The sequence below is a fragment of the Microtus ochrogaster genome, chromosome 10, assembly GCF_000317375.1.
Source record: "Microtus ochrogaster isolate Prairie Vole_2 chromosome 10, MicOch1.0, whole genome shotgun sequence".
Classification (NCBI taxonomy): Eukaryota; Metazoa; Chordata; class Mammalia; order Rodentia; family Cricetidae; genus Microtus; species Microtus ochrogaster.
In genome coordinates, this window is record NC_022016.1 from 35,262,853 (window position 1) to 35,274,291 (window position 11,439).

Below are 11,439 nucleotides of genomic sequence, written 5' to 3' on the forward strand. Positions count from 1 at the left end.
AGGCTGAAGCAAGAAGACAGTCATTAGTTAGAGGTTAGTCTGGGCTACACAGAGACTATCTCAAAACAGTGTTCGAGTTTGAGGCCATAGTAGATACGAATCGGTGAAGAAAACAGTAAGAAATGCCCAGGAACAGGTGTATGCTTCAGGGGTATAACTTTTGCTAAGCATGCAGGTCTGGGCTCCTTCCCTAGAAACGAAACTAAACAAATGCCCAGATCTGAGGCCAGACCAAAGACATAGTAATGGCGGAATAGTTGACAGAGGCCTGGGCTTAAGATTGGATAACATGATCATTTACTGTCAGTATAGAGGTTGAAATGAATAACATTAAGGGAACTGATGGTACAATAACAGAGTTCCGGATATATGGTTAAGATTGATAATAATCAGCACAAAATTAACAGGAGTCCATATTCAAGTTCAGAGTCAGACCAGTAGACAATTAGCGGTAGCTCAGGTTTCAGATTTGACTAGTGGCACACATCAGTGGGGTGATAATTAAAGAAATGCTCGGCTCCAGGCTTAGCCCCGAGTTGCTCTTGCTAGTGTAGCAGTTGACAAACACCCAGGGTCAAAATCAGACAAAGGGTGTAGACCAGGACTAGATCTGAAAAGAAAGTAAAGCAGCATTGATGATGGAATGATGAACAGAATTCTGATGTCAAGCCAGAGGCACAGTGATGAGAGACAAATGAAGAGAGGCCCAAGTTTGACCAATAACATTATTTTTATTCTTCCTTGTTTACTCAGTGCTTAGTTTCCTTTAGGTTGTGAGTCAAAAGTGCCACCAAGAGGACTTTAAAGTGGAATGTCAACTCTGCCACCTCAAAAATTTTACAAGGAGGAAACCCCCAAAATCATGCAAACAAAATTCATCATTAATCACCCAGAAACCAGACTCATTAAAGGAAATGAAGAACATGAAGAAACAGAAGTTAGAGAAAACTTGTATTTCCCCCAATTATCTTGCTACCTATAGAGCTTGGTTGAAGCCGTGAATCTGTCTGGTACAGGAAAGAGTTAGCACAGTTCTGAACTGCTAGTCTTGGGAGGGTCCCTTTAAAGATCAGCATTTAATTGGTGTCTGCTACACTTCCCTGTATCTTTCAGCTGTACTGTACAGTCCTCATAGGAAATCACTGACCCTGAAGCTGGATTAGGAATGTTGGCACACTTCCACGACTTTGACACAACATGGCCAGTCCAGCTCACTTAGATATCCTTATCTCATAACCATTTGCCTAAGATCTGACTGATGGAGCCAGACATGCTTTTGGCTACAAGTGATCACACTAATAAACAGATTAAACAAACAAGGAATTATCTCCTTCCATCAAAGATCTGCTGCTAGTTCCACAGCTCAGCAACACTGTGCTACTAGGTTGGTGACTGAGGTCCCAAGATGTTAGCTGCAGTTCCACCTGATGCAAAAGTAGCAGCATATGAATCTGGGAGGATGAGCTAGCTCTAAGAGCTCCTAGTGATTCTTCAAACTGAAAATTCTTCATGATTCTAATCATGGACAATAAGTCTGGAACTTATTTCCTTGCTAATACCCAATATTAGAGATTAGCATTTGGTCTCTGACCTGGTCCAGGGCTTAAATTGGGGCCCTGGAGGGACATGGGAGGAGATAGGGGTGAACTTACAGATTTTCTATTTCTTCCTCAGGGGCTGTAGCTCAGCCCGAGTCCATGGGTGCCTGCGTGCCAACCTAGAACTCAAAGAACTCAACACTTCTACTTCCTGTTTGTGGGCCACAGGTAAGTGTGGGGCCCACCCGCACAGAAGCTGTCATCTTGGGAAGTTTTATAACCTAATCTGATGAAGCCGCTGCGGTTGAACTCAACATTCCTCTCCTAATTTCTCTATGGCTGTCTGACTCCTCACTCCAACCTCCCTCACTCAGGATCAGGAAAAGTCAAGCTCCTCACCACGGTCCAAGAAGCCCTAAAGCCCTGTCTAATGTCACCTATCACACTCGGCTTGGTCATCCTCTGACACTCCAGTCTCAGTGCCTCTTTCTGTTGAGGATATTCTGTTACCTCCCTCATTTCATTCAGATCTTTAAAACACCATCCTGTCAGGAACATTTCTCCTGATAGCATTGCTGAAAGAAGCTCCCACTCCTCCCGTTCCTGCAACCTCGTCTCCTTCCCTCCCTTTGTTTTTCTTCATGCCACTCATCTTTAACTATCCTCGTTTATACAGATGCTTCTGGATGAATCTGTCTTAATTGAAAACGCATTAACATGCCTAACCTACCAAACACCCTAGCTTAGCCCACCTGCCTCCAATGCACTCAGAACACTGACATTATTCTACAGGTAGGCAAACTTACCTAATGTAAAGTCTAATTTATAACAAAATGTTGACTAGCTCATGTAATTTACTGAACACCACACTGAAAGTAGAAAACAATACTGGGTATATGTGTGTGATTCTGTAGCACTGTAAGATCAAAAAGTTGAAAAATTATAAAGCAAATTATACTCCGAGGAATGGCTGTACTTTGTCTACCGAATGCTTGCCTCTCCTAGGATGCAAGCCCACAAGGGCAGGATTTCTGTTGGTTGAGGCCACAGCAGTATCCTTCCTTTTCAGAACAGTTCCTGACATCACAGTTGGTACTCTCATTCCTGTCTACTGACTGCACAACTACGTGACACATCACAGCAAATACTCAGGGCTTGTTGAATGGATGAACACATTACTGCACAACTGAGGAAGCCATCCCCAATCAACCGGAGGGCTCAGTACTCCCTAGTGCCTCCTTGTGGGAGAGACCTGGGAGTTGCCCCTCAACACAACCACAGAAATTTTATTTACAACACAAGACTAGAGAGGAGGGAACAGTGAGCTGTGCAGGGCTGGCAGAACCCTACTTTTGCTCTCGTCTCCAGACGATGACCATGCCACTGGCGTCACTGGAAGCCAGCAGACTCTCGTCGCAGTTGAAGCTGACGTCAAGCACAGGCGCACTGTGGCCCTGCAGCTTGTTGACAGCAGCTTTGGCCGCCCGCTCCACATCAAAGAAGTGAACGCACATATCCTCACTGCCTGTCACTGTCCAGATGAGAGGGAGAGAGCATCAGAAGGCTACTGTGGTGTCCCCAGTAGGAGGGCCTTGAGGTTCTATGAGGTGTGAGGGCCTCATGTAGCTTTGGGTAGTCTAAAAGGAACTACCTATTAGTCTAAATGGGAGTTCATCTGCCTCCTTTGCTTCTGTGGGTAGTATGTGAGGTTTTAGGAAGTGTGGGGTCTGTGTCTCAGCTATGAAGTTCCCAAGCTGTCTGTGGCTCCATGTCTAAAGTGTTTAGGTATGAGGCTGTTAGAGCACAAGACCCAGGAAGTCATGGCATCAGGATATCATGATGATGGAGCCAGGCTGGCAGCTACACTGGCCTCTGCTTCTTCCCAGTTACCCAGGTCCCCTGCTCCTGAGCACTTACCCACACAGGCCCCCTGGCGGAAGGACATGAGGGGGCAGAAGATACTGCGCACGGGATGTGAGCTCTGCTCAATGGGGAAGCTTCTCTTCAATTGCAGGGTACCTTCATTGTCCACCACTCTGAAGAGAAGGCAAAAGAAAGGGTCAGGGCACAGCCTAAGCTCCAGGAGATGACTAGTGGTGGGCAGTTTATGTTCTGAATCCTGTATTTGAGATATTTACAATGTTCATGAATTATTTTTGCATTTGGAGACAGAGTCTTACTATGTTGGACAAGCCATCTCTAAACTCAGGCATTCAAGTGATCCCCCTGCTTCAGCCCTTAGAGTTGCTTGGCACCATAGGTGTCTATCATCACCCCTAGCATTTTTTTTTTCATTTTATTTATTTTCATTTTATGTATATGGGTGTTCTGCCTGCATGTATGTGTGTGCACTGTGAATGTATAGTACTGGAGCAGACCAGAAGAAGGTGCTGGATCCCCTGGAACTGGAATTACAGACAGTTGTGAATGCTGAGAACTGAACCTCAGTCATCTATAAGATCAACATCTGATAATGCTGCTGAGCCCTCTCCCAGCCCCTTGGAGTTTTTTTTCTTTGTTTTTTTGAGACAGGGTTTCTCTGTACTTTTTGGTGCCTGTACTGGAACTTGCTCTGTAGACCAGGCTGGCCTCGAACTCACAGAGATCCACCTGCCTCTGCCTTCCGAGTGCTGGGATTAAAGGCGTGCGCCACCATGCCTAGTAGGGCATGAGTTTATGTCCAGCTTTAAAAAAGCATCGTTTTTGAAAGATGGGTGGGAAGAATGAATTCTGTTCCCAAATCAAAATAACAAAATAATATAGGTTGTGGGTGAAATCTCAGTGGTAAAGTTTTATTAGCATGTACAAAGTTCTGGATTCAATTCCCAGCACCAAATGAAGAAAAAGAAAGGGAACTGGAGAGAGGACTCAAGTGGGAAAAGACATTTGCTGCCAGGTCTGACAACTTGAGTTTGATTCCTGGAACCTGCATGGAAGGACAGAACAGGCTTTCACATGCTGTCCTCTGACCTCCATATATGCTCCATGATATGTGAGCACTCACATACATACACAAATAAATAAATGTGAAAAAATTCAAAACAAAGAGCTGGTATTTTTTTCTTTAATTCTAGTATTGGGAGTGGAATCCATAGTCTCATACATGCTAGGCTAGGCAAGTGCCCTACCACTGAGCCACTTTCGCAGTCCTTTATGTATTTTGTCTTAGTTTGCTTAACTATACAATGGAGACAATAATGGTAACTACTTCCCAGACTGTTGTGAGGATTAAATACAGTGATATGTATGGAGTGCCTTGAACAGGGTCTGGCCATAGCAATGTTCACGTAGGGGCTTGTTACTGTTATTCCTATTTATGTTGCTATTGATATGATTATGTTGTACACTACGTACATTGTAGGCCATGTATCACCATACTATGTATTATGTGTGTGTGTCTGTTTCTGAGGATAGACAAGCACTCTGCCACTAAGCTACGTCCCCACCTCTACTCTCATCATATTATGAGGTCAGAGCCCCAGCCTCGGTGAATTGAATATGCTGGAGATGGGCCTTGCTCCTCCACTCGGATGGAAGGATGGGCCCTGCAGGCCCAGATGGCCCCAGTTGGGGAGGAACCCACCTGTAGAGCAGCAGTTTGTTGAGGCAGGCATTGATGAGCAGTGAGGGATCCCGCGCTTCCCGGCTGACCCAGGATCGGGCAGAGATGCTGGTGACAGGGCTGCCCTCGTGCACCACTAGTCGCTTGGCTTTGGTCAGCTTCCCTGAATCAGTGGAGGCAAAGGTGAGGACAAGGACCAAGTCCGTGGAGAATACAAAAAAGGGCACCAAAACATAGGTCTGTGGCCTGCCTACCTGTGGCCATGTCAAAGAGAAAGGAGAAGACACTACCGCGGTCATCACCTGCCCAGAGAAGCCGGCCAGGGGCATCAAAGGACAGGGCAAGGACACGGCCTGTCAGTTTGCTGGAGCCACCCTTCACTTTCTTGCCTGTGGAGATGTTCATGACATGCACATTGTGCTTGGCATTCCCCACCTGTGAGTGGAATACATACACCATCATTCTGACCCATCTAGTCCTTCCTTGAGTTTAAGACAGTGGGACTGTGGCAGGCACACTGGAAGGTGACCCAGGCCTAACTCCTACTTCCTAGCTAACCCCTCAATATGTCCACAATAGGCCAGTTGCTCATGAGACGAAGGTAGTCTCAGAGCCAAAATGCTGCCCTTTGGCCAGTCTGAAAATTTGGGCTTATAATACCCTTGCATCTTTTCCTTGCACCCTGTCCTGCTTCCTCGTGGAGCCCATAAGCTGCTACCATTGAAATGAGCCAGAGAACCCCAAGCACTAGCTTACTCATAGCCTGTTGTTACCCTATATCGCGACTCCCTACCCCCAGGCCATGCCAGACTTTCTATGTCCTTCCTCTGCCCTCTGCCCAGTCTGTCCTGGAGTCTGACCACAGTAGGGCTGCCCCTGATAGATTAAATGAGTGTTCAGCCCCATCATCATGCTCCCTAGCAGCAGCTTCTGTAGACAGAAAACTGTAAGACTGTGGTGACAAGACCCTAGGAATCCCAGGGCCATGACCCCCCACCTAGCCCAGAAGTCTATCTACTACAGCAAGGCCTTCCCTGACCATGAACTATGCTTTTGTTGGTCTGTTTCCCTTTGAGTCTGACCACAGGACTGCTGTTATAGGACTTGGGGGTATTAAACTTTATACTCTGGTGCCCCCAAACAGCTCTCCAGACCCAGCATGCCCGCCCTTGGTGAGCAGGTGTCCTGGAGCCTGACCACAGTGAGGTTGTTGTTGACGGGCTGGAAGGTGCAGCACAGCAGTTCAGCGCCATCAGGGTCAGGGATCTCACGGATGCAGCGGCCGTCCTCGGAGGCCCAGATGCGCATGGTGGCATCGAGGGAGGTGGACACGAGGATGTCATTGGAGAGGGACCAGGCGAAGTCAGAGACACCACGCGTGTGGCCCCGTAGCACATGGAGCACAGTGGGTGGGGCAGGCACCAGCTGGCACAGTGAGATGCTGCCGTCCAGTGAACAGCAGGCCAAGCGGTGTCGGTCATCATTGGCGAAGCGCACCCTTGGGACTGCAAATGCCAAGGAGCCATTTGAGGGAGTAAGCATACTCACTGAGCACAAGGAATGGTAGCCTCCACAAAAGGCTTTCCTTGGCCGTCAAAGGCAGTTGTAAACCTTAGAACACCTACTACCAACATGCTCTCTAAATCTTAATGGCACTTTGAACAATGCAAAAAAGCTCGCACTGCATTACTGAGTACTTTACAATAATCAAGCTCTCATGGGTTTGAAAACCTTCACAATATAGTCAACTATGCCCTCTGCAAGGAAGTTATCATCAGCAAAGGCTCTGAACTCTTCCAAGTGACTCATGAGCTCAGGCAGTCTGCTAAAGAGGGCTCTCTTGAGTTTCTGTGGCTCTCTTTGCAGTACCTAATATAACAACTTTGCAGAGCACTTTGCAGAGGGCTTTTGCATTTGCTAATGGTTTTATGAGAGGTAATTTCTCCTTCTGAGGTGTGGTGTCAGGTGCCTTGGGTAGTAGCTGTTCGAACAAATGTTTGGTTTGGTCCCACCACTCATTAGCTTACCTGCCTCATCCACGTGCTGGTCAAAAACATGGTACATGCCTGCAAAGGCATAGTTTTCACTCAACGATGTGTCCCCGGCCATGGCCCGGCTTGCCTCTGCCACCGATGTGGGTACCACACTGCCGGGAGGCCTGAGCCCCAACAGGAAGTAGGGGGTGATAGGAGGTAGGTAGGGTGTTTAGACTGCCATATCCCAGGGCCCCTCTCTTCCTCAGGAACCTCCACCCTCTGCCTGCCTCTGGTATGTACCTGTCCTCATAGACTGCACGATTCATCTGTGCCTGGAGCTGGTAGGAGCCTCGGCTGACAGATCGGCGGTGTCCTCGGGCCCCCAGGGCTCGAGGGTCATCTTCAAAGTCCTGCAATCAAGACAGGGTCAGGGATGGTGCATACCTCTAATTTCAGTGCTTGGGAAACTGAGGCAGAAAGATCACTGAGCTCAAGGCCTGCCTTGGCTACATGGTGAATCTGAGGCCAGCCTGGGCTACATGGTGAGATCCTGTCTCAAAAAGAAGAGAAATTAGTCTCTGAGAACCACCAATGTCTGGAGCCTTCAAAATATGACCAGACCTGATCCCTTCTCACCACACATGGCACCTGCCACCACTATGCTCACTTGCTTCAAAAGTTTCTTCACGAGCACCTGTTTCTGTCCTTGCCCTGCTCAACACATCCTTAGTACAGACATGTTTTCTACACAAAGAACAACTATTTTCCCTCAGGAAACCACTTGAATTAGTCTCTCACTTCAGTCAGGTTTCACTGTTACCTCCTCAGAGAGAAGTCTTCCCTATTAAACATAGCTTCCGGGGGCTGGTGAGATGGCTCAGTGGTTAAGAGCACTGACTGTTCCTCCAGTGGACCTGGGTTCAATTCCCAGCACCCACATGGCAGCTCACAGCTGTCTGTAGCTCCAGTTCCAGAGAATCTGACATCATTATACCAATACACATGAAATAAAGTTAAATAAAGTTTTAAAAAAACAAACATAGCTTCCTCCATTAGCTCAAAGTAGTGACTTATTTTTTTATTACATATACAGTGTTCTGCTTGCATATATACTTGCAGGCCAGAAGAAGGCACCAGATCTCATTACAGATGGTTGTGAGCCACCATGTGGTTGCTGAGAATTGAACTCAGGACCTCTGGAAGAGCAGTCAGTGCTCTTAACCACTGAGCCATCTCTCCAGCCCGTGGCTTTTCACATTCTTCTTTGCTGGGAATAGAACCATCAGCCTCAGACATACTAGACAAGCCCTCTATCACTGAACTACATCCCTGCACCAAACTCTCTTTTGTGTCTCCTAAGTCCATTTTATGTGATTATCATAGCATTCCCTGCTATACCATGGTAATTATCAACTCATTAATCTGACTTGCTCCATGTTTTTCTTTTTTTTTTTTTGGTTTTTCGAGACAGGGTTTCTCTGTGGCTTTGGAGCCTGTCCTGGAACTAGCTCTGTAGACCAGGCTGGTCTCGAACTCACAGAGATCCGCCTGCCTCTGCCTCCCGAGTGCTGGGATTAAAGGCGTGCGCCACCACCGCCCGGCTGCTCCGTGTTTTTCTAATTCACTACCTGTCTATCATGCTTATTTTTTTATTTTTTAAAATTCTTAAGTTTTATTTATTTTGCATACAACATTCTGCCTCCATGTATGCCTGCATGCCAGAAGAGGGCACCAGATCTCATTATAGACGGCTGTGAGCCACCATGTGGTTGCTGAGAATTGAACTCAGGACCTCTGGACGAGCAGCCAGAGCTCTTAACCTCTGAGCCATCTCTCCAGCCCCCTTATGTTTATTGACTTAGTTGCTATATTATCTTTTAGTCCTCTACGGACAATGGAACAATACTTTTGTACATCACCGTGTTTGACAAAAGGCCGTGGTAACTATGGATGTCGAGGAGATATGTGGCAGGTGGGGTGGTGCAGCCAGGAGCTCACCTCCATTCGGTCAAGGGTAGTGCGGCTGCTGCGGACAATGCTGTTGCTATAGGCACGAGCACTGCCTGGCTCAGAGAGTGGCCCGTAGCGCTGGCCCAATAGCTGGCCCCGTAGCCTCAGGTACTGCCGACGCAGTGCTGGGGGGTGCCCAGCCTTGGCATTCTCCCGCAGCAGCTGGCTGCGCCGGCGGATATACTGGGTCCGAAACTGTGGAAACGTTGGTGTGCGGTAGGCGTTGTACCTGTAGGGTCCAGGAGGCAGGGCAGGCAGCAGGCACAGGACAGAGGGAATAAATCAGCTCAAGGCATAGGGTAGTGCAATGAGGTGTTAGGCAGTGATTGGGATGGTAAGAGTACTGTGATGGGGGCGATTCTGATTAATAACAGGTATGATGAAAAGGTCAATCTGGAGATAATATAGTCAATCTGCAGCTCTGCTGTGGTCAGTCGGAGCCAACTATATTATCAGTCTAGCATGATGGCAAACGTCAGATTGGCAATGTACAGCAATGGAGGTTAGGGTCATGTAATATGGGGTAGCAATTGGGTAATAATAGTAGGGTAGTGGTATCAAGAAAAGTTGGGGAAGAGGACAGGCAATAAGAGCTAGATAGGAAGTCACCAGTCTGACTTCCACTACCCACGCGAAGTCTCTTTGCGCATGCCCGTATCTAACAGCATTTCCCAGCATGCTCTTTAGAACCTGCTCTGGCCGGGCCACTTCACCGCGGGGAATCAGACACCAAGTTAACTGCGCATGCTCACGCAGCCTCACCAGCCAAGTTCTCCGCCCAGCCTCACTGATCGCCATTGCTCATGCACCACAGTAGGTTCCGCTCCCATGGGCTCCAACCCCACGCCTCACCTCGCGTCCACTGCTAAGACTTGCTGCCACACCGCGGCCATTCCCTGGCTTCCTTCTATGATGCGTCTGCCTGCGGGAGCCTGCAGGACAAGTGCTTGGAATGCCGGCGTCGCAGGCAGAGGAAATCTAGTTCCGCCCCTTCCACCAGGTGACAGCTGCCATAGACACGAAGTCCCTCCACACAGGTGATGTCGCGAAATCCCACTGGGTCTTTAGCATGGTCATCACCCCAGCCCTGCCTTTCCTGGGCAGCACTCCGGGTGACTCACAGCAGCAATTCAGACATGACCCCGCCCTCTCCAGTTGCCTCAGCAACGCCCCTCCCCCACCCAGCAAATCTTGTTTGATTCTCCACCCATCAAGCCCTCTGTCCTCTGCCCCTCCCTTTTGTGACCCTAGAGCATTGCCCAGGACCCAGGACCACCTCCGGGGCTGCCCCTGGCTCCCGAGGCCCCCGGGGCGGCCCTGAGCCCGGTGTCACCAATTCCTTCTCTCTTCCCTGTCTCAAGCTCCAGGCAAGATGGCTGCCTGCAGCCAGAAAGAGCTGCGGAGCACAGAGCAAATCGATAGGAACCTTTCCCAGGGCGTGGGAGCCTCGCAGGCGCATTAAAGGATTGTAGTTTCCTGTAAAAGGATAGAGGCTCCACCCCTTGAGTTCTAGTCATTTCCCCCGACACCTTTTTTATACACAGGGGTAAAGCACTGGGGTCAGAGGAACAGGGTGAGTATGTATGTCAAACACTTGCTAAAAATCAGAAATAATGACTTTCTTGTGAAAGTGGTTTAGGCTGCTTCTCAGCAGCACAAATTTGGCCAGGCAAAACTTGAATAAAGTATATGCAGAACCTGACCATACATGCAGGGACTGACTCCAAGAGTATTTACTTCTTAGAGCAGTGATGAATCCTGGAAACCGATGTGATGAGAAGAATCCGCGTGTGTGTGTGTGTTCACGGGGAGAAACTAACTGGACTTGGAATGGTCGCCCCTAGGAAACTTTGAAACTTGAGGGTTTTAAGTAACAAGATGCAATCAGGAAAAACAAGCCTTGGGGGGTTTGACCCAAGGGAACTACCCCACTTCTCTGTAATTCACTTTAAGCTAGAATCTGTACCGCAAATATTCATCTCGGAGTCTAGCATAATGGTCATCCTATAAAGAGGAAGGCGGGGGGAGTGTAGCAGGAGGAGCATGAGTGTGAATCCAGCCTGGCCTACATACTCAATTCCAGGCCACCCTGGGTTATGTAGTGAGAGCCTGTATCAAAAAGCAAGCAAGCAGGGTGGAGATGTTGCACAAGCCTTTCGCTAGATCCCATGTAAAGGTGGAAGGAAAGAACCCAGTCCCTGGAGTTGTCTTCTGACGTCCACAGGTGTGCTGTGGCATACACGTTAAGTTTTTTTTTAAAGCAAGCAAAGAAACTCTATGTGTAATACAGTTTCTTACTATACTATAGCAGCTGACCCAATTTTCTTTTTTTTTAAATATTTATTTACTTATT

General features: G+C 48.1%; 1 protein-coding gene across 1 annotated transcript; it reads right to left on the reverse strand.

The window, feature by feature from the left end:
* Nucleotides 1–720: 720 nt before the first annotated feature.
* Wdr13 (WD repeat domain 13) lies at nucleotides 721–10,597 on the reverse strand. The gene is made up of 9 exons (XM_005352811.2): nucleotides 9,939–10,597; nucleotides 9,075–9,315; nucleotides 7,377–7,486; nucleotides 7,128–7,258; nucleotides 6,298–6,605; nucleotides 5,355–5,535; nucleotides 5,122–5,263; nucleotides 3,456–3,574; nucleotides 721–3,069 (listed from the first exon to the last, which is right to left on the reverse strand). The coding sequence occupies exons 1-9, from the start codon at nucleotides 9,977–9,979 to the stop codon at nucleotides 2,885–2,887; spliced, it is 1,458 nt and encodes a 485-aa protein (XP_005352868.1). The 5' UTR covers nucleotides 9,980–10,597; the 3' UTR covers nucleotides 721–2,884.
* Between the last annotated feature and the right edge of the window lie 842 nt (nucleotides 10,598–11,439).

Excerpts from the sequence above, each read along its gene's own strand:
- Wdr13 (XM_005352811.2), bottom strand. The coding sequence starts at position 9,979 with ATGGCCGCGGTGTGGCAGCAAGTCTTAGCAGTGGACGCGAG. Across the intron at positions 9,316-9,938 it reads GTCTTAGCAGTGGACGCGAG|GTACAACGCCTACCGCACAC; the intron begins GTGAGGCGTGGG and ends TGGACCCTACAG. Across the intron at positions 6,606-7,127 it reads CCAGCACGTGGATGAGGCAG|TCCCAAGGGTGCGCTTCGCC; the intron begins GTAAGCTAATGA and ends TGGCATTTGCAG.